Source organism: Podarcis gaigeae, assembly GCF_964106915.1.
Source record: "Podarcis gaigeae genome assembly, chromosome: 8".
NCBI classification, from domain to species: Eukaryota; Metazoa; Chordata; class Lepidosauria; order Squamata; family Lacertidae; genus Podarcis; species Podarcis gaigeae.
In genome coordinates this window covers 70,437,242-70,459,063 of record NC_139684.1, presented here as the reverse complement: position 1 = coordinate 70,459,063, position 21,822 = coordinate 70,437,242, and the positions used below count along the sequence as shown (strand labels likewise).

General features: G+C 44.2%; 2 protein-coding genes and 1 long non-coding RNA gene across 3 annotated transcripts; 2 read left to right on the top strand and 1 right to left on the bottom strand.

Annotated features, from left to right (window-relative positions):
* Window positions 1-1,769: 1,769 nt before the first annotated feature.
* ATP5IF1 (ATP synthase inhibitory factor subunit 1) lies at window positions 1,770-5,028 on the bottom strand. Its single transcript, XM_083751011.1, has 3 exons — window positions 4,868-5,028; window positions 4,618-4,730; window positions 1,770-2,023 (listed from the first exon to the last, which is right to left on the bottom strand). Exons 1-3 carry the CDS (start codon window positions 4,958-4,960, stop codon window positions 1,882-1,884), a joined length of 348 nt encoding a protein of 115 aa, XP_083607137.1. The 5' UTR covers window positions 4,961-5,028; the 3' UTR covers window positions 1,770-1,881.
* LOC310850005 lies at window positions 2,030-3,515 on the top strand. Its single transcript, XR_014567191.1, has 2 exons — window positions 2,030-2,761; window positions 3,330-3,515. It is a non-coding gene; the product is annotated as an uncharacterized lncRNA (long non-coding RNA).
* A 2,770-nt stretch (window positions 5,029-7,798) lies between the features above and the next one.
* Window positions 7,799-20,886, top strand: DNAJC8 (DnaJ heat shock protein family (Hsp40) member C8). Its single transcript, XM_083750978.1, has 9 exons — window positions 7,799-7,946; window positions 10,725-10,826; window positions 12,040-12,096; window positions 13,617-13,683; window positions 13,911-14,005; window positions 15,576-15,647; window positions 16,681-16,772; window positions 19,265-19,340; window positions 20,107-20,886. Exons 1-9 carry the CDS (start codon window positions 7,878-7,880, stop codon window positions 20,227-20,229), a joined length of 753 nt encoding a protein of 250 aa, XP_083607104.1. The 5' UTR covers window positions 7,799-7,877; the 3' UTR covers window positions 20,230-20,886.
* Window positions 20,887-21,822: the final 936 nt, after the last annotated feature.

The window sequence follows — 21,822 nt, the reverse complement described above, 5'->3', positions numbered from 1 at the left end:
TCCCAGTTGTTTATTCACACTCAATTTAGCAATTTGGTGTTGCCTGTGCTTGTTCCATGCCCATCTTGGCTACTGACCACCCGTGAGCAGTCACCAACATATCAAGTAGCTGACACTGCACTTTGAAGCCCCAACTATTAGGACTAGAATGAGCAGCATGGGTTTTTTGAAAGCCCTTTTCAAACACCTCCATGCTGCTTTTGATCCTCCAAAAACTAGAGGTTCTGAGACAAAACCTATTCTTTTTTAAGGAAGCCTGTATCAGACATCTTTAGGGACGCAGGTGGCGCTATGGGTTAAAGCCTCAGCGCCTAGGACTTGCCGATCGAAAGGTCGGCGGTTCGAATCCCTGCGGCGGGGTGCGCTCCCGCTGCTCGGTCCCAGCGCCTGCCAACCTAGCAGTTCGAAAGCACCTCCGGGTGCAAGTAGATAAATAGGGACCGCTTACCAGCGGGAAGGTAAACGGCGTTTCCGTGTGCAGCTCTGGCTCGCCAGAGCAGCGATGTCACGCTGGCCACGTGACCCGGAAGTGTCTCCGGACAGCGCTGGCCCCTGGCCTCTTGAATGAGATGGGCGCACAACCCCAGAGTCTGTCAAGACTGGCCCGTACGGGCAGGGGTACCTTTACCTTTATCAGACATCTAGCAGGATTCTGCCGCTCCCACCTCACCCCCCCCCCCCCCGCTCCATGGGGCGGAGGGGCCCATTTATGGGTGTTACTGCAGGCTGCATGACTAGAGCATCGGCGGTTCCCCAGGGCCTCTCTTGACCCCCCCCCCGACTGTCCTGGCTATGGCTGCCTGGGGTTGCCAATCTGGTGTTTTTGCAGGGACCCCGGGGAGGGTCTTTAATGGTGAAGGAAGGGGCAGAGGGACCCATTCCTCATCTGGTGTGCATGCGGGGCCGGATTTAGGTTTGATGAGGTAATGGGGCCTTTTATATGTCCAGCTGTCCTTTGTCAACAACAAATAGTCGCAGTTTTTTGTGTTGAATACAGTCATACATCATGTTATGTTTGCTTCATGTTACGTTTTTTCAGATTGCATCCCGTGGTACCGGAGAGGGTTACTTCCGGGTTTTGCTGCTTGCGCATGCACAGTAGTGCTAAATCGCGCTTCGCGCATGCGCAAAAGCACCGAATTACGCCACACACCTGCACAGATATGGCGCTTCAGGTTGCGAACGGGCCTCTGGAATGGATCCCGTTCACAACCAGAGGTACCACTGGTCCAAGGATACCAGGTCCTGATGCTGGCCCTGCTTTACTGGGCAAAATGCTTCTGTTGGGAATAATAATTTGGGCTTCATGAGAAATACTGGATTCTGATATAAAAGTGGTTTCTCTTAGCTTTAATTTCACTAGTGTTCACAACCCACATTCATTCTATGGCACCAATTGTGTTGCTGGATGTCAGCTCACACCATTCTGGCCACACAGGCTGGAAGTAAAGAGAGTTTCAAGTCCAACAGCATCTGGAGAGGCACGTTTCCCACTCCTGATGTAGTAGCAAGTGACCAGTTATTACTACTCCCCGACTAATGCCAAGGGAGTCTTATATTTGCCAACAGTTACAAGAAAAAGGTGCACAAAACAGTAAGAAAAATGGTTTGGTAATGCAATCATTACATCCCAAATTGTTCCTCAATGTGAGACTTTGCTAGCAATCTTCAATGTAACCCCCTGCCATCTCACCCTGGGGCACGGGGAAGAGTCAGTAGACATAATTATAGCTAGATATGCTGCTAAGTAAGAAAAAACTGACCAGGAAGAGAGTGAGTTGTTTATTTCACACTGTGATAAGAGCAAGACCTTGGATGTCAGCAGACACCATTTTTAAAGCAATGCCAGATACATCTCACACCAATAAGGACGGAATTTACTTAATCATCATCAGTAAGCTTCTTGAGCTTGTACTTATGACGTTCAATTTCCTTCTGCAGGCGCTCTATTTCTTTCTTCTGATGTTGTATTTCATCTTCATGATGTTTTTTCAATTCTGCCAATTGTTCTCTCCCTTTCTCCCTGCAATAGTATGGTATGAATTAATAATGAAGATTACCACAGCTAATCATTCAAGTTTCAGCTAAAGACAATGCACAAAAGATAGGGCAATACAGTGTACCCCCATCTACATATGCAACTTTAGCAAGCCTATTACATGTGTACAATTGTAGGTGCAGCCTCACCATTTCACACCTTCACCCATATTCAGCAGATACTTGTTGATATCTGTCTATCTTGAGAGACAATGGATTGCACTGCATTAGCAACACCAATGTGATTTCTCCGGGGCGGAAGCCTGGGCTGTGTGTATGGAGAACCTGGGCTGCCCAGACAACAAAAACTCTTGGTCTTGCTGATGTACTCTAAACGTCTTGTATGCCCTATCTGCCAGAGCCTGTCTTCGCATGCAGGGGAAGTCCATAACCCACTGAGGGTTTGAGACTCATTGGCTACCCTCACCTGGTTTAGCTGACCAGTTGAAGCTGTTTCCAGGGCTGTGGCTGTTGTTGCATGCTGACAGTTTATAGGAGCCACAGATAATTGAGTGCATGGTGAGGACCAAAGATGGACAACCTACCCCAGAAGGAGCACGGTGTGTGTCAACCACTAGAGTTACTACCCCTCCTCTAACACCCCATACACTCCAGTCAGCCGATACAGCAATATAATAAAAATAGTCCAGCTCATTCAGAGGGCACAAAACAAACCATAAGGTAGGCAGTTAAGCAACTGCTGTTTTCCAAGGTTTGCCACGGAGTTTGATTCCTGTAATCATAGAATCATAGAGTTGGAACAGACCACAAGGGCCATCGAGTCCAACCCCCTGCCAAGCAGGAAACGCCGTCAGAGCACTCCTGACATATGGTTGTCAAGCCTCTGCTTAAAGACCTCCAAAGAAGGAGACTCCACCACACTCCTTGGCAGCAAATTCCACTGTCGAACAGCTCTTACTGTCAGGAAGTTCTTCCTAATGTTTAGGTGGAATCTTCTTTCTTGTAGTTTGGATCCATTGCTCCGTGTCCGCTTCTCTGGAGCAGCAGAAAACAACCTTTCTCCCTCCTCTATGTGACATCCTTTTACATATTTGAATATGGCTATCATATCACCCCTTAACCTCCTCTTCTCCAGGCTAAACATGCCCAGCTCCCTTAGCCATTCCTCATAAGGCATCGTTTCCAGGCCTTTGACCATTTTGGTTGCCCTCCTCTGGACACGTTCCAGTTTGTCAGTGTCCTTCTTGAACTGTGGTGCCCAGAACTGGACACAGTACTCCAGGTGAGGTCTGACCAGAGCAGAATACAGTGGCACTATTACTTCCCTTTAGTAATAGTAATAGTAATATTTACTATTACTACATTAATATTCTGCCTTTCCTTCAAAGAGCTCAAGCCACTATGTATGGTTCTTTCCCATCACAATCTTGCACCTTAGGCTGAGAAATAATAGTGTTGGGTCTTCCTAGTCCAATTCTCTAGTGTAACCAGTATACTGCACTGGCTTTTGGTTAACTTTCTAAGATAGTACCTGTCATTAAGTATCTTCAATGGACTATACAGACTAAGCATTCCTTCCACATTTACTTCTACACAAGTTCCACTGAGTTAAGTAGGCCTCTGAGGATGCTTGCAACTACTACAGCCACATGCCAAGCTACATATTACAATAAATTGTCTGTTATAAAAGCCCTGAACTGATGATGATTAATTTTTTGAGAAGACAAAAAAATTAAAATGGCTCAATCTTCCTCCTTCTGCTGTTTTTCTGCATCAAATCACATTTCCACCTCAGCCCATCTCCTTAAAGGCTGGGGCAGGGGAAGAAGAGCAAGATGAACCATCATGATTTATGTTTCAATTTAACTCTAAGAAGAAAAGAACAAGCAAAAACTAAAAGAAAAAAATAGTACAATAACTAAATTTGTTTATTGTGGTATAAGCTTTTATAATCTATATCCAACATCGGATGAGTGAAGTGCTATTCTTAATAGAGGAGCAGGTAGCTCATTTACACAAACAGAGCAAAAATGTGATCGATGGGGCTAAACATCCGTACAATTCAGGGACTGGAGTCTATGGCATTTCTGTGCAGAGTTCAAAATGTACATAAAGCAAAGTCACTGTTTTGTGTAAAAAAAAAAAGCCCATTTGCTTCCACCACCGAGTCGCCAAAAGCAGGGGAGAAAGAAAGGGACAGGCATTTCCTTTAATAAATGTATGTCCTGCATTTTAACTGGCAAAAACATGTTAAGTTTTAAACAATATTTAAAACATTACAACAAAGCATTTACAAAAAAAACATCAACACAAAACACTCAGGTAAATAACACAATCCACTAAAATAATAATCCACCAACCTAAAAGAATTCGCCAGTTTATTTTGGCACACAAGGCCAAAAGAGAGAGAGGAGCTGAACAAATCCTACGAACGCTTCCTCTCCCAAAAACTATATCCAAAAATACAAAAGTACAAGTTGCAGATCTGGCTTTTAGTAGACACTACGTGGGCACGACCCAGAACTAGGCGTGACGCTTCCACCAGTACATTTAGGCAGCAGATAGGATGGCGGGGGTGGAGGGAGGAAAGAAGACGTCGACATGCAAGGGGCAATGTACCTGAAGTAGCGCTCCTCCATGGCGGCTTCCCGCTTCCCAAAGGCTCCTCCAGCTTCACGGACGGCGCCGCCTCCGCCGCCGCCCTTCCCAGCACCTTTGCCCAGCTCGCCCAGCTGAGGGAGGGAAGAGGGGAAACAAGGGGAGAAAAGGAGGATCAAGCTCCAGATTCGCTTTGCTCTTCCAACCGCGCCTGCCGAGGCCTTTCGCGGCCCCGAAGCCCTCCGCTGCCCACCTCACCCCAGCCCAGTACCTGGTCGGCGCCAGAGCTCCAGGCCCGCTGTTGCTGGGGCAACGCCAGGGCTCCTCGAAAACCGCACCTCAGTACGGAACCCACCGCAGCCATCTCAAGTCTGCCCTTGTCGAGGGGCGTGGAACCAGCCCCAGCAAAATCTGATGATGCGCCTTCCTGCCTGGGAACCGGAAATGAGGGGAGAAAGTAAAGCAAGGGCCAATTAGGGCGAGGAGCGAGACAAAGCGGACCAATCGACGTTTCGCCCTGAAGGTCATGCGGAAGTGGAAAGGGAGGAAGGCGAAATCATAGAGATACGAAAAGTAGAGGGGAAGAAAGGCGACGGACGCTCGCATTCTGAACTTCCGGCATCAGATTGCAAGGCTCGTGTGTGTGTTTTTTTGTCATGGTGGTGTAAGTTATTCCGGGCCAGTTCGCCGAAGGAGGAATGTAGTAATAATTAAAAAATGTTTAGGGACACACTCATTTTCCTACTCATATTGAAATGCTGCCCCTCAAAGAGGCCAAACTTAGATTCACAAAACGTTTAGGGGGTATGCGTACCCCCAGAAAAAAACACTGGGGTTACATAGACCTAATGCCATCCCCAGCACACGTGCCTTGAGCTCAGTAGTACTGTGTTGGGCATATTTGGCGATCACTAGTGGCCAAGTAAAATTGCCTTTCATGAATGCAGCTTTAGCAGTGTGTTCCTACATGACTGTGGAGGCCAATTCTGAATCCACACGTCCTTCCACAGTGGGGACATAGGTTTCCAGGTGGGAATTGATCACACTAAGGATTTTCCAGACGTGCCTTCCTCTTTGCTCATTTCTCCTTTTCGTCCAATATTCGTGCTTCTTCAAAATCCATGATGCCTTGGGTAGAAGCTATTCTGCAATTGGAGCACTCACAGGCCAGTGTTCCACAATTTTCGGTGCTTATACTGCTTTTCTTTTGCCTTGAGAGTGGCTTTAAACCTCTTGTTGTCCACCAGTATTTTGCCTTCCATTCCTGAGCTGGGAATAGAGTAGGCCTCAATGGAATTTATTTATGAGTACAGTGGTACCTTGGATTAAGAACTTAATTCATTCCAGAGGTCCGTTCTTAACCTGAAACTGTTCTTAGCCTGAGGTACCACTTTAGCTAATGGGGCCCCTCGCTGCTGCCACACGATTTCTGTTCTCATCCTGAAGCAAAATTTTTAACCCAAGGTACTATTTCTGGGTTAGCAGAGTCTGTAACCTGAGGTACCACTGTAGACATATAAAATGCAGGTTGCAAGCCAATTCATAAAAAGAGCTAGATTGCATTAGTCCATAGACCAGAGTAAAAACAGAAACATAAAAGCCAATTCAATCTGTAGGTAGTACATCCTACATGACTAGAAGGCACTGATGACATTAACTGGTTTACACCTCTTTTCAAGCTGTTCAAATTGGAAACCATCACCACTTCTCATGGCAGCAAACTCCGTCATTTAAAAACGTACTGTGTGAAGAAGTACATCATTTTGTCTGTCCTGAATCTTCCACCATTCAACTTCATTGGATAGCCCCAGCGTCTAGGTTATGAAAGAGTGAGAAAAACTTCTATCTACTTTCTCCATACCATACATAATTTTATAAACCTCTCTCATATATCCCCCTTACTTGTCTTTTTCCCAACTAAAAAATCCCAAATGTAACTTTTTTCTCATAAGGGAGTGGCTCTGTCCTACCAATCTGTTGCCTTTTTCTTCACCTTTTCCAACAGTGCAATATCCTTTTGGTGATACAGTGACCAGAACCATGCATAATATATCATTTTATTTATAAGGCTTCACAAAAGTGGCCAAAAGCACCCACCTTTCCTAGTTTCTCTAATGCACACTCGACCCAAGCCATATTCCATACTGCCACTGCTCTGCACCCTTCTCAGGTACTTTTGCCTGGCTGAATGTATCATTGAACTACAATAATGCCTCTTGCTTGCCTGGATGCAAAGGGTTTTTGTGTGTGTGTGTGTGTGTGTGTGTGTGTGTGTGTGTATAACCCTTTGGTTTTTCCTAGCAAGAAATCCACTTTTTCACAGCAGCTGCATACTGCATTGACATTTTCATTTGAGCTATCCAGCTCATATTTTACCAGCTCATGTGTATGTGAAGTTAGAATGCCTGCACAATACTTTATGCTTACTTAAACTGAACCACAGTAGTACCATAGAGTAAGTTGTCTTGCCAGGCTTATCTATGTCACTTCCCCTTAGCTTGGTGGGAGCAGATGGGCAAATACAGTAAAGCATTTGTGTTGTCTCCCCTCTTGGTCTACCAGAGAACTCAGTGTGTGAAAAACTTTGAGCTGGTTTGCTCCATCTCAGCCACATTGCTCTCACCAGCCTTTCTTGTGCTCCTACACCAATAATTTAGAAACTTTTACTACTTTGTAACGATAAAAAGGTTTTACTGCTTCTGACTGATGTATAGAAAAGCACATAACCAGACCTTTGAAGGGTTTGGTGGTAAGTAAACCAATTTGTAACTTGCCAAACGTGTGGCCTTTTCCTGCGTGTGGGAAGAGGGACATTTTAGAACTCACTTGGAAGGGCTAACAGCCTATATTTCCATACCCTACTTCACTGCCTATTTTGTGACTTTCTCTGCTGGGATTCTCACCCAGGAGTACTTACCCCAAACTTGGAATATGTGTGTGTGTATGCAGGGTTGTTGTGAGGGAGGCGGAAGGAGAGAGGGAGAACTGACCATAAGCTCAGGCTAACAACATCCCTTGTGGAGGGGGAGGGGGAAAGCTGCCATGTCGCTTAGCCCCGTTGGTTGCTACAGCACACCTGCTGCCGGTGGCAAGAAACCTGCGACATAAGACTCTCTGACAGCTGCTGCAGCCGCGCGCTGGCCCTTTAAGAGCCCCTCCCCTCCCCTCCGAGGCAAGGCGAGTAGCTGCCAGTCACGTGTCGGCGGCTTCAGCCGAGGAGGAGGGGAAAGGGGGTCCGTGTCACGTGGGAAGGTCGAGCGGAGGGTCACGTGGCGCGAGAGATGGCGACCCCGGCGGAGCGAGAGGCGGGCCGTGGCGCCGAGGAGGCGTTTCTCACTTTCTACACAGAGGTGCGGAGTCCCTGGGCCCCTTCCCCCCCCCCTTGCGCTTCGAGCCCCCCGCTTTCCCTCGCCCTCCTCGGGCCTTGGCGCTGGCTAGGCCGCGGGGGGAGATCCACAAGGCGCTCCCTCCCTTCCTGGCCTCTTCCTTTGGGGCTCCCTGCGACTCCTGTCCCGCGAGGGCGGCAGGGACGCGCCTTTCCCTCTGCCGTTCCCACCTCACCCCCCCCCCCGCTCCCTGGGGCGGAGGGGCCCATTTATGGGTGTTACTGCGGGGTGCATGACTAGAGCATCCGCGGTTCCCCAGGGCCTCTCTTGACTGTCCTGGCTATGGCTGCCTGGGGTTGCCAATCTGGTGTTTTTGCGGGGACCCCGGGGAGGGTCTTTAATGGTGAAGGAAAGGGCAGAGGGACCCATTCCTCATCTGGTGTGCATGCGGGGCCGGATTTAGGTTTGATGAGACCCTAAGCTAGTGAAGGTAATGGGGCCTTTTATATGTCCAGCTGTCCTTTGTCAACAACAAATAGTCGCAGATTTTTGTATTGAATACAATCATACATCATGTTATGTTTGCTTCACGTTACGTTTTTTCAGGTTGCATCCCGTGCTACCGGAAAGGGTTACTTCCGGGTTTTGCTGCTTGCGCATGCACAGTAGTGCTAAATCGCACTTCGCGCATGCGCACAAGCACTAAATCATGCCACGCACCTGCACAGATATGGAGCTTCAGGTTGCGAACGGGCCTCTGGAATGGATCCCGTTCACAACCAGAGGTACCACTGTATATGCTATATGGTAATTTATGGACCTAATAAATATCTAAAGCCATTTGCACATGTTGCCATGAAAACAGTCCATGATGCAGAATGTAGTCACCCTATATATAGAAATGAGCACCCAGTGATATTTTAGGGAGCAGGCGGGGCCCATTACTTGCATCACAAGAGCTACACAACACAAAAGACTGTTGCTGCTGCTGTATGTAGGTCTTATTTGTTTCTTAACTTGTATTTTGGAAATGTACATCCAGGTTTTTTTTCTTTACATTTTTGGGGGTCGCCAAGAGAGTGGGGCCCTAAGCTGTATAGCTTGTTTAGCTTATATGTAAATCCGGCGCTGTGTGCATGGAGTTGTTGTTACAGTATTAATTGAATTTATATACCGCCCTATACCCTCAGGTCTCAGGGCGGTTCGCAGGATAAAATCAGAATATAAAACTGCAAAGTGCATTATCAAAATAACAGCAGCAACCACAACCCAGTATAACACCCCTCAACACATTTAAAAAGCGCATACTGTGGCCATCACATACTTTGTTAACTACAGGGCTTTCTTAAAAGTGGCTGTAGTCCTATTTCTGCTTATCTGGGACCACTAACCCACCGCCCTGTGGATAAGACACATTGACTCACACTGCAGGGCTTGTTGGGTGTTATTTACTTGCATCCTGCCTTTCTCCCCAAGTGGGGGATCCGAGGCAGTTTGCAACATTTAAAAGCATTGTTTATTAAATTACAGTATAATAACCATAAGTTGCACAAAACTGATAATTAAAATAACATCTCTGTGTATGTAAATGCAGCAGTTAAAATATTATTTGTCCTGGCAGCAGTCTGTACGGTCTGTACGGCAGCAGTCAGCACAGTCTGTACGGCAGCCTGGAGCCCAAGCCCAATAGGGCTTAGGTTAGAACTATTATTTTGAGTTGTGTCCAGAAATGGACCAGTAGCCAGTGAATTTATTTTAACAGGGGAGTAACATGTTCCCTGTAACCCAGGCATAGGCATACTCGGCCCTCCAGGTGTTTTGGGGATTACAACTCCCATCATCCCTAGCTAACAGGACCAGTGATCAGGGATGATGGAAATTGTAGTCCAAAACATATGGAGGGCCAAAGGTTGGGGATGCCTGGTTTAATGTATCCATCCTGTGTAAAGTCTTCTAAGTGACTAACAGTTGTTGGTGCACACCTGGAATAATTAATGCAGCTGCAGTTGTGTGCCCTCTGGAATTTGATACCTCACAGTCCGATCCACATGTTTGAGTACTGGCACTTACTTGGTACAGGATTGTACCATATGATTTCAATGTGCAAATGCAGAAACTGGTATCGGGCACAGAAATCGTCATTCAGAGAATATCAGCCTTCATTATAATAAATGTCTATACCATGGTTCAGTTAGTCATTTGGCAGCACCTGATGCTGTAACATTGCAGAAGCCAAGCAGGTATGGTACACCTGGTTAACTCCTTTAATGGGAGACTTCTTGGAACCTCATGTAAGAGCAGGATGAAATAATGATAATAATATATATACTCAAAAGAAAGCCTATACTATATCACTGAATTCACAAACCAGTATCCATCTCCTTTATTTTGAAACCTGTTGCACTACAAATATGGTTCTAGCATGCACCATATATTATTCACACATCTGGAAAATATATTTTTTCCCAGCAATGTAATTTGTTTTGAAGAAGGGACAGGGAAGACAGTACCAGTTTTCCCTGAAGTACCCCATACTGCCTCTCATGTTGCTGCAAAGGTCTCCTGACCCTCCGGGGCAGCTGTTCAGGTGGCAGGGGCTTGCTGGAGGAGGAGGGATCAGTCAAAATTGCTTTCCACTCCTTCCAGCATGAGCAGCACTTCTCTGAGTGCATCTCTGAATCCAACCCATAATGATGCTTTGCTCTTGGGCTCTGTAGATAACCTTTATTTACAGATGTTCCTTTCAACATATGTTTTAATAATGTACAGTTCTAATAATTGATGGCTGTTTAATTTCTGCAGGTGAAACAAATAGAAAAGCGGGACTCTGTTCTAACGTCAAAAAACCAGATTGAGAGGCTTACTAGACCTGGATCATCCTATTTCAATCTGAATCCATTTGAGGTAAGTCCAAGCACATTTTCATTCAAACGATTTTTTTTACAGCTGTTGATTTGTTTATTGTGTGATTGACAGTCATGCTCAGTTCATAGCTAGCACTTTCTTTAAGGCAGATGGAAGCTGCAATGTCATACTTGTCTCTTGAGTTTGCACCTGCAAAGAGTACCTGCCACAAAGTGTTGCAGTGTAGAGTGCTCTTGTTCAGATGTTTTATTTATGATTTTCAGATATACACATTTCAATAGTTTTACAATCATTTTAACATTTCATAACTCGACTTACTCCTCTTTCTGTCCTAAATTTGCAAATTTCTTTTAATATCTTTTTACATAATTATCTTTATGCAGATTTATATTATTTGCTGTTAACCATACACCTAGATACGTAACCTTCCTTTCAGTCTTTAGACCTGACACATCTTGTAATTTATTTTAACTCTCATCATTCATATTTTTTACCATGAGTTTGGTTTTGTCTTTATTAATCTTAAGACTTGCTACATCTCCAGTTTTTAAAATCTCTTGTAATACTTTTGGGATTGACTCCATTGGTTCTACAGATATCACCACGTCATCTGCAAATGCTTTTAATTTAATATTGTCTCTGTCCCACTCTTATACCTTTAATTTTTTTTATTACTTCTTATTCTTTGCGCCTGCCAGCCATGCTGTTTTCTAGGATGCTCCATTCCATTCTCCGCTCTGCCCTGGTTTTACACACACACACACACACACACACACACACACATCCATAGCCAGTGAACATTCAATGGTCACTGGGCTGTTTGGGGACTTTTTCACCTAAGCCCCCTGACCCAAGGTTTTATATTTTTGCAAACATTGTTTTCTGAGCCTGCTGGTGTCTGCCTCTTAAACATGGGTGATGTGGGCTACATATCTGTCATCACCTGGAAAATGAGTTTATTTGTATATAGGATTTTCTGAGCCAGTCCTCTTTCAAGGAAGCCACTTCTGTCAGTTTCTCAGTCTGTGTACCAAAGAAAAAAATGCTCATTTAGGCACACACAGGCCTAGATCCAGTTGCATAACCAAAGATGTAAGCTTGGGAAAGAGCATGAGTTTTGGCATGACATGCTATCACAGCCTCGTCTGCTGGAGTGTAACCCTTCTGCTGAAGAAAGTTTTATGTAGTTTCCAGATTGCAGAAAGGCTCAGAATGTAGCTGCTTATGATGATGTTACTTTGGTCTCTTCCAGGTGTTGCAGCTGGACCCTGAAGTTACAGATGAGGAGATAAAGAAGAGATTCCGTCAGGTACATGCCTCTGTTGTTATTTTTGTAATACAAAGAGCCTTGGAGCAAATCATGTGAAGAGAGGGGAAAGTACTTCTCCTTCAAAGACAATTTAGCAGGGATATGGCAGAAGTAGGAGGAAAAGTGTTCTCCCCTAGTATTTGCAGAGAAACAACAATGGCTTTGAAGTTGGATATGAGCTTCCTCTAGAAAAACCTGGGGTTTGTTTTCCCAGAATGTATTCTTGGTGGCATAATTATACCCAAATTTGGTTTCATGTCCTACTAATTAGGCATGTCCTACTGACTAGGCATCCTATATGTCCATATACACATGCCTAGCCAGAGTATTTGTTAGAGAACTAGTTATTTAACAGTTTATTTATTTTTACTACTACAGTGGTACCTTGGTTCTCAAATTTAGTCTGTTCCAAAACCAAAGCGTTTCAAAACCAAGGCATGCTTTCCCATAGAAAGTAATGCAAAATGGATTAATCTGTTCCAGACTTTTAAAAACAACCCCTAAAACAGCAGTTTAACATGAATTTTACTATCTAACGAGACCATTGATCCATAAAATGAAAGCAATAAACTGTGTACTGAAGTCACACAATTAATCAGTCGCTGAACTGGGTTCCACACAGTCGCAAAAAGAAAAAAAGAGCCGCAAAAACAAAAAATGCAAAATAAATAGCAAAAACAGACAGACCTCAGAGTAACACTCAAAAAGGAAATGTGGCACTCAAATCAGAAGCGTGACGCTCAAAATGGAGCATGTTCAGCTTCTGAAAAACGTTTGCAAACCAGAACACTTACTTCCAGGTTTGCAGTGTTTGGGTTCCAAGTTGCTTGAGTACCAAGGCATTTGAGAACCAAGGTACCACTGTATTGGTTTGGGATGTGCCATGTGTCATGTATTGGGACTGTGCAAGTAACCCTGAAGCCCCATCCCCACCGCCATTCTAATTCCTTGAGCACTGGAAGTTCAGTTCTGACTTAGGTCGCATCAGAGACCACTCATTTTTGCAAGCTTTCTCTTCCAGCTAAATAGTATGCAAGCTGTGTGTTGTTGTTTTGTTTTATTTGAAATTGAAGCTGAGACTCTCAAAATGCCAAATTTTGTACCAGGTAACAAGTCCTGGTCTTGCACTGTGAAATCCCAGATGTGAACACTTTGGTGTTGTTTTTTTATTCACAGTTTGAATAAATTGCAGGGGAGCAAGATTTGAGGGCCCTCTAGGAAATTAGTTTGTCCTAACTGAATATCTGTACAAAGATTCACAGTATTAAGGTCCACAAATCCGTAGTTATTCAGGGTGGGTTTCTTCATTTGATCTACTCAGCTGCTTTGCTGAGATTAGGGAGGCCTGGGAATCCAGATGAAGGGCTTATTCCAAAAAGAGGAGAATGAGTGGCGAATGTTTGATGCCATTTTATTAATAAACAAGGCAGAGAAGCCAATCCAGACCATTCTGTTATGGGTAGCCCTGTGTTAACAGCACACCTTTTGATAAAAGTACATTTTTACTCTGTCTTTTACAGTTATCCATATTGGTGCATCCCGACAAAAACCAAGATGATCCTGAAAGGGCACAGAAGGCATTTGAAGGTACCTCGCTGGTTTTCCTGTGTTTCCAAAGCTCCAGATGCTAGTATTGCACCAAATGAATGCGGTTGGGTTTGATGCTGGAGCTTGGAAAGAGATCTGCCTACTGCTGCTCTGTTGGATCTCTGGAAATAAACACAGCTTAGTGTTTTCTCAAGCTCTGATCGCATAAGCGGTGTAGACCATTCAAGTTATGTTGAGTGTGCTGATAGAAATGTTTGGTTTGTCAGCTGTCGACAAAGCATACAAGTTGTTGCTGGACCAGGAACAAAAGAAGAGGGCCTTGGACGTGATACAGGCTGGAAAGGAATATGTAGAGCACATTGTAAGTACCATGGGTGTGTGACAGCTAGCCTCTGATTTGAGGGAGGGGATTAAGCGACTGAGCTTGATGCCTAGGGAGGGGGTGCAATTTTATGTTTGCCGAGAGCTAAAGTGTTTCCTCGTCATAGTTCAGGTTAGAACAGAGCTTTTCTGTATTTTATTCAATCATGATTTTGATTTTCTGCAAATATAACTAGAACTGAAATATTAGAAATGGGAACAGGGAGGCATACCAAATGTAACTATTGGTGCTTGGAATTTGATAAATGTTAATTATTATGCAGATGAAATCTAATAGATTATTTAAACTTATTTTGAAGCTGTCTTATTAAAATTCTGCTAGGGAAAAAATGTAACTGAAACATTTTTGCTGATGGGAGATAAGATTGATTTATTATGATACTTTCTGCCATATACCATCCTAGACACGAGCTTGAGTGGATTATGTTAAATTGTTTAAACGTTTTCATGCGTTCAGTGCTTTAGTTTGGCTAGGCCATATCCCTTCAGAGCTCTCTGCTCCCACATTGCTCACATTCTTGCTGTTGAATTAGATGGAATTCTTGCTGTGTCACTTTACCTTTGAGTATGTGATGGGTGAGGAGCTTAGAGAGGGATTAGAATGCCGCCTAATTTTCCATCCTTCTCTAAATTCCTCACTCCTTCTCTTTGTCTCCAACCAACCCCAAAAGCAGAATATTGCAGAGCTAGAAAATGAGCTCTGTTAAAAGCAAATGGGAAACCGTTTGGGACTGAACTGGAATCCTGTATCATAATCAGGGTGAATCCAGGGGTGGGGTGGGGTGGGGATGCATTTGGCCTGTGCCTGAATTTTAGATGCTTTTCATTTCTTTGGCGTTTGGAATTTTTAAAAATGTGCATCACACCCAGATGTGACACACTCTCAGGTTAGAGATGTATCTTTAAGCAAATAAGAGATGAGATGTAGTAAAAGACATGGTTTGTTTGTTAACTGATAAAGATTTTGCCACATTAAAGAACTGTAACTTGGAGATATGAATAAAAATATATCAGTTCTGATGGCACAAGATTAGACAGATCAGCATGTTCTCTTAAGTTCAGGTGACTATCAAGCCAACCAACCACGGCTCTTTTCTATACCTCCCTCCCCACATATGTCATCATTTTTTAATTATTATTATTATGGCTAGGGGTCCCAAAAGCTGGAAGTGGCCTGGGACTAAGAGGGTCTGACCATAATGACATATATGTGGGAAGTAGGAGAAAGTTATAGAGTGTCCAACTTCTGTTCAACTTGCTAGCCTCCTTTTAGCCAGGATAACTATAAACTATTCTTTAAAAAAATAATCCTGTAGCATTATCGCTGATCATGTCTCCTTGTACTTGCATTTTTATATTTTTAACTTGGATATCCAGACAGTAAAAAGTAAACAAGTTTGGAAATCTGTTTTCACTCAGGGCCCATGACATCAGTGCCTGTGCTGATTGATCTTACGGCTGTCAGAATGAGCCGCAGAAGTGCTAACAAGCCTAGTGCAGTTCAGAGTTCTGTAAGATTTCTGTGCTCCTTACCTGTGATACCTTTTTAGGCAAAAGAGAAAAAGAAACAGTTAAAGAAAGAAGGCAGGCCAACCAACATAGAAGAAGATGATCAAGAAGTAGTAAGTTGACTAGCAGGATATACTTCGTTGGCAGGGCTGGGTTCTCCCAGGCCTGGGGTGTACTTTGTTGGTTTATGATTTGGGAGCAATACACATCTTGGAACATCTGAGGCTTTGAGGCTGGAGGCTTGTAAACCTCCTCAGTGTCTCTTGAGTGCCTTTTGGGTCCTCTCTTACATTTGTGGGCCTGCAGTAGGCTTGGTGGGATGCAACATCACTTTATGAGTGATGGACAGCCAGGCTGTTGCTATTTAAATTTCCCCACAGTGCTACCTGAGGGACATCTAAATGACAGCACTCCCAGACCTGGTGCCTGATATGTATGGCCTAGTTGCCATTATTCCCTTAATGTCAATATGCTTACCACTTGCTCACTCAGACCCAGCCACTTGGTGTGCTGGGGAGGGTTTGAAGGTGGGGACACTGTCAGGTGGCTTGGGTACCACAGCTGTCTCAGACGGCTGATGCTGGGCCCGGTCTGTTTCACCGTGTTTTAAATATACTGTGACCTGCTTGGGAAACCTTGGCTAGCAGGTAATATGGAAGTATTCCCAACAGATATATATATTTGCCAAGTCCCTGCTCGCTGTCCCTTCCTTTTCATTATTTCGTCCTCATTTTACTGTCATGTGCTGAGATTTACTGCTTTTCGCTGCAGTTTTATGGGATAGCCTTAACCATGTCTACTCAGAGATTGCAGCCTCTGTTACCTTTCCCAAACATCAAAAACAATTCCATTCTTAAGAACTTTACTACAGGGTGGTGTCTTGTATAAACATTTGAAAGATTACACTGGAATGTGCTAGCAGCGTGATGGGTTGGTAGAAGATGTAGTATTTTAAGCCCCAGCCTCTGAAGTGTCCACCTAGTGTGTGCTGCAGTGTCATTTTTGTGTGCATGCAGTCCTGCGGAGGGGGTGGGGGAAGGAGTTTTGTATAAAGCTTTTCATTTTTCCAGGCCCAGGGGTTATTAAATGAAAGGTTACATTTCAACTGGGCCCTTGGTATGAGTGCTAAACCTGTGTTTCTTACAGTTCAAACAAGCGGTGTACAAACAGACAATGAAGCTCTTTGCAGAACTCGAAATTAAAAGGAAAGAAAGAGAAGCAAAAGAAATGCATGAAAGGTAGGAGAAGCAGTGGGGTATTGTGTTTGGTGTTGCTTTTCTTGAAGCCCATGTAGTTAGGAATCGTGGAGCATGTAGGCAGCATCTGAAATCTGAGTTGTTGCGGTTTTCCAAAAGTAGCCTTAGGAGGAGGGAAATGCTATTTTATTAAGCATTTTTATAACGCTTAACCCATGGGTGGGGAAACTAAGGCCCAGGGGCCAGATCCAGCCCAATCGCCTTCTAAATCCGGCTTGCGGATGGTCCAGGAATCAGCGTGTAGCCCAGTCCCCCACAAGGTCTGAGGGACAGTGGAGTGGCCCCCTGCTGAAAAAGTTTGCTGACCTCTGGCTTAACCCAATGAACAGCTTTACACATACTCCCAGAGAGACAGCTATGTTAAATCTGTTGCAAGAAATATAACAAAAGCTTTTGACACCTTAAAAAGAACCCCAATACATTTTATTGTTTGTGTAATAAGCATGTGTGGTCTAGAACCTACTTCATCAGATGCATGAACTGTTACCCTCAGTTTACTTTTTTCTTGTGTGGGTATATAAATATATATCACACACATACACCTACCTTTGTGTTTGAAATTGAAAAAATGGCCAAGAAATACAACACAATTCTACAGAAAGCTTAAACGTATACAAGGCAGGCATGGTGACCATTTATGAACAGCTGTAAATAGGTGATAGCATAGCATGCTATAATGTGAGTAGTTCAGAAATCTTCCAAGATAAAATATGCCAAAACCAGGAAATTGTTTTGATTGGGATTCATTTTTCTACCTATTGCTGATGGTGACTGTGGTACCTTGTATAAATTTAACCTTTACTTGTACTTGTAACCACAAACTTGTAATATTGTGTTTTACTGGCATTTGTCCCACTATTATAAAATAAATAATTCTATGCCTGTATGCATGAGCCCATACCACAATAAATCTGTTATTATTTAAGTTGCCACAAGATGTTTTGTTTAGCTCATGATGTATGTTACATTAAGGGATTGAATACTTGTCTTAAGCAGCCCTCTGAGCTGTATTGTGAGGCAGGGATTTGAATTCACCTAATACGTGCCCAAAACCAGTGCTCTGCCGACTTATACCGCAAACTTAAGTTTTGTAGGAGAAAGAGCATTGCACTACATAAGTTATTCACAAGGTGATGAGGTGGGTTGCAGTGTGTCTCATGTACAGTGGTACCTCAGGTTAAGTACTTAATTCGTTCCAGAGGTCCGTTCTTAACCTGAAACTGTCCTTAACCTGAAGCACCACTTTAGCTAATGGGGCCTCCTGCTGTCGCCGTGCCGCCGGACCCCGATTTCTGTTCTCATCCTGAAGCAAAGTTCTTAACCTGAAGCACTGTTTCTGGGTTAGCGGATTGTGTAACCTGAAGCGTATGTAACCTGAGATACCACTGTACTGGAAAAAGTAATAATCTAGGATAACTAGGAGAAAATACATAATTTAGGTACTGTATATGAGAAAAGAGCTCTTGCATTGTAATATCGAGATTGGAGCTCCAGGTGGCAGTCTTTGTTTTACAAGGCTTGTAGGCTGAGAGATCCAGTTAATGTGCTTTCTGTCCTTTTCGTTGCTCTGAAGCCAGGTTTATTTTTGTACTAAGTGCGTCTCCTCTGGGCGGATCCAAGTCTTGCATTTTATTTTGGGCCCCAGCACTCTGCACCCAAGGCCCTTTTCATTGCAGCAAGTGTTAAATACGCCAGATTTCAACCCATTTTCAAAAGTGTCATCTTATAGCAGGAACAAGCTGTTCCAAAGGGCTTTATCCAAGACAGTGTGGGTGGCTTGCCATATAGAAGCCTAATGTAATATTTTCTAAATTCGTACCCTGTCCTCTGCCACGGGTTTGGTATGGGTAATATGCTGTTTCCTTCTCAGAGACACACACTTAAATTTAAAAGGTGGTGGTGAGGAGATACATGGATGGTCATAGCATAGAGATGTGGATATACTGAGGAATCTCTGACTCTCCAGATGTTGTTGGGTTCTTGACTTCCACCAGCCCCAGCCAGCATGGCCAATGGCCAGGGATGATGGGAGTCATATACACAAATAGGATTCCTTTCCCAGATTCCTCCCATCTGTTCTGTCTCCTGTATCCTTGTCGAGGGAAACATCCAGCTGATCTCCCTTAACTCATCCTGTCTCCTTGCTGACCAACGCTGATCCTTAATCTAGTCCTGGCCCCCATTCCCCAGTACAGTGGTACCTCGGGTTAAGTACTTAATTCATTCCGGAGGTCCGTTCTTAACCTGAAACTGTCCTTAACCTGAAGCACCACTTTAGCTAATGGGGCCTCCTGCTGCCGCCGCGCCATCGGAGCCTGATTTCTGTACTTATCCTGAAGCAAACTTCTTAACCTGAAGCACTATTTCTGGGTTAGCGGAGTGTGTAACCCGAAGCTATGTAACCCGAGGTACCACTGTACCATTTTACTCACAGGGAATGCAATGCTAATTTTTCTCCTTGGCTCTTATTCTAGGAAGCGGCAAAGAGAAGAAGAAATAGAGGCTCAAGAGAAAGCCAAGCGTGAGCGAGAGTGGCAGAAGAATTTTGAGGTAATTGTTATTTGCAGCTTTGGCTGTCCTATCAGCATTTTAGCAGTCTAATCTCAAAGCGCACTTATTCTCTAGTAAGTCCTACTGAATTCAGTCAGACTTGTGAGCAAATGTGCTTAGGATTGTGCTGCAAGGATTGTGTTAAAAGGGTTATTATACATATGTATGTATGTATGTATGTATGTATGTATGCTTACCTACCTGCACACCCTGACCTTTTTACCAAAGTGCACAACTTTGTTCTGGATACTCCCAGCATTCCCTGCAGATTCAGATATTAATTCTAGAAGCTTAGGAACACCCACCAGGGTGCCCCCAAAAATGTATAGTTTAGTTTTTCTTTTGCATTTGAAGCTGTCATGTCTGGCAGTGGCCTTCCAAACTCTTAGCCTGATGCTCCTTTCCCATCCCTGGTAGCTGAAATCCTGTTAACTTGAGATAGCATGTACTAAAACTAGAGCCTTTGACTCAAGAGCATGTGCTCTGGCACTGAGCTGTGGTTCCTCCCCATACATTCCCCCTGCTCGTAATATGGCTTTTCTGTTCTTCCCACAAGCCCTAGCTGTTGCTACTAAGACAGACTACTACAAAATCTCTTCCACCAACTCGCCCTTTTAGTGCTTTGAAGCCCTTTCCCTCCTTCTGGCGACTTGCGCTCCTTGAAAGGCGTCTCAGGAAACGCTTCCCTTTTGATATAAACAGGAAAGGACACTCTGGCGTCATGGCACTTGCTTCTTGTTTACACTCTCATCTTCCTCATACGTAGGAAAGTCGGGATGGACGTGTGGACAGCTGGAGAAATTTCCAGGCAAATACAAAAGGGAAGAAAGAGAAGAAAAACAGAACCTTCTTGAGGCCCCCCAAGGTGAAGATGGAGCAGCGTGAATGAGCCTGGCTTTTTCAGACTCCAGCGGACAATCCCATTACCGTCACATTGAACCCTTTCTTGCTTTTCCAGTAGGATCTTTGTTTTCAGTATGATTGAATCTTGGTCAAAGTATTTACTGTCTCCTGCCCATTTGCCCTGAGGTTCATGATGTGATGTCCAGGGCCAAGCCTACTGCACTTAGAACACTTGGCTAACTTAGGAAGACCCCCACCATAACTGCTGTTGCATTTCCTCATAGTCCCTGTAATTTAATGTTCTGTATTCCAAGGATGTTGCTGTTCAAATCGTCGTTAGGCCTAACTTGTGAGTGTCCAGCTAAGGCAGATGCTGGAGAATCTGATGCCTGGTGACTCCCTTGTTCACCTAGGCCGGTTGTCATGTTTCTGTCTGCATCAGTTTCCACTGTCAGTAGTGAAAATTGGAGCCTGCCATGGAGATGGATAGCTGGACTTTGCAAAAGTTCCCAACTCAGCTGCATGGAGCTGAACTTATGCCCCAGCTCTGACTAGCAGCTTGGCAACTCCTTTCTTCCAGGATTGCAGATGAGTTAACTGGCCCACTAGACTACCAGACCCCACCCTTTGTAAATAAAAAGTATTGCATTGAATATTCAGTTAGTGGCAATGTTCAGTATGTAAAATAAATTTTTACCCAAAACCTTTTGGTGTTGATGGCTCAAGTCGCTCCTGAAATGTGAGATTTGCCTGCTCTAATAACGTTTAATCTCATTTAAGAAACTGCATTTGATTTGTTTAACTAGCATTGGTGGAAGGTTGTCTCTACTGCCCAACATACCGAATGGCTTACCAAACTGCTCCCCTAACTAGGAGTACAACATGCTGCACTAGCAGTGCCTTACAGGGCCTTTCAGATATAACACAGCAAAGTGCGGCCTCAACCCTGGTTTCTGAGGAAGTTTCACACACCAGACAGTTGGCTGCAGTTCCAGCTCCGCCCCAGAACAACAATCGCACGCTAGAGGACATCTATAAATAGTTGTAGCACATAAGTAGATCTAACACATTTGGGGTTGTGGCTCAGCTGCTCACAAGCATACTAGAGTGCAGCTGTCCCGAGTGCATCCATTCAGCAAGCTTTTGTGATTTCTTAAGAAATAAATTCTAAGATTGTCGCATGCAAACCACTTCTTGTTATTGGGCTGTTAGTGAGGGGTTTTAGTCATCAGGTAATACCCAGCCAGCCGTTTACATGCTGTCAGCCCTGCATATCAGTCTTCATGGTTGTATAGTCAAGCACTTTCATCAGAAATCTTTCCTCTTACTTCATGCCTGAGTGCATGAGTGCAGGCATGAGTTTTGAACATGAATGTTGCTACAGGAAGTCCTCAGTGGAAACACCCTAAGGCATTTTAGGTCAGACTATACAAATGGGGCACATTTCCAAAGAAGGTCTCCCGCAGGGTGCAGCTTTAGCAAGCCTCCAAGATGTAACATCACCTTCAGCTGACACACCTATTCTGATTCTGGGATTCAATCTTCCATATCAGCCAGACATGGCCAAACTTGGCCCTCCGGCTGTTTTAGGACTACAACTCCCATCATCCCTAGCTAACAGGACCAGTGGTCAGGGATG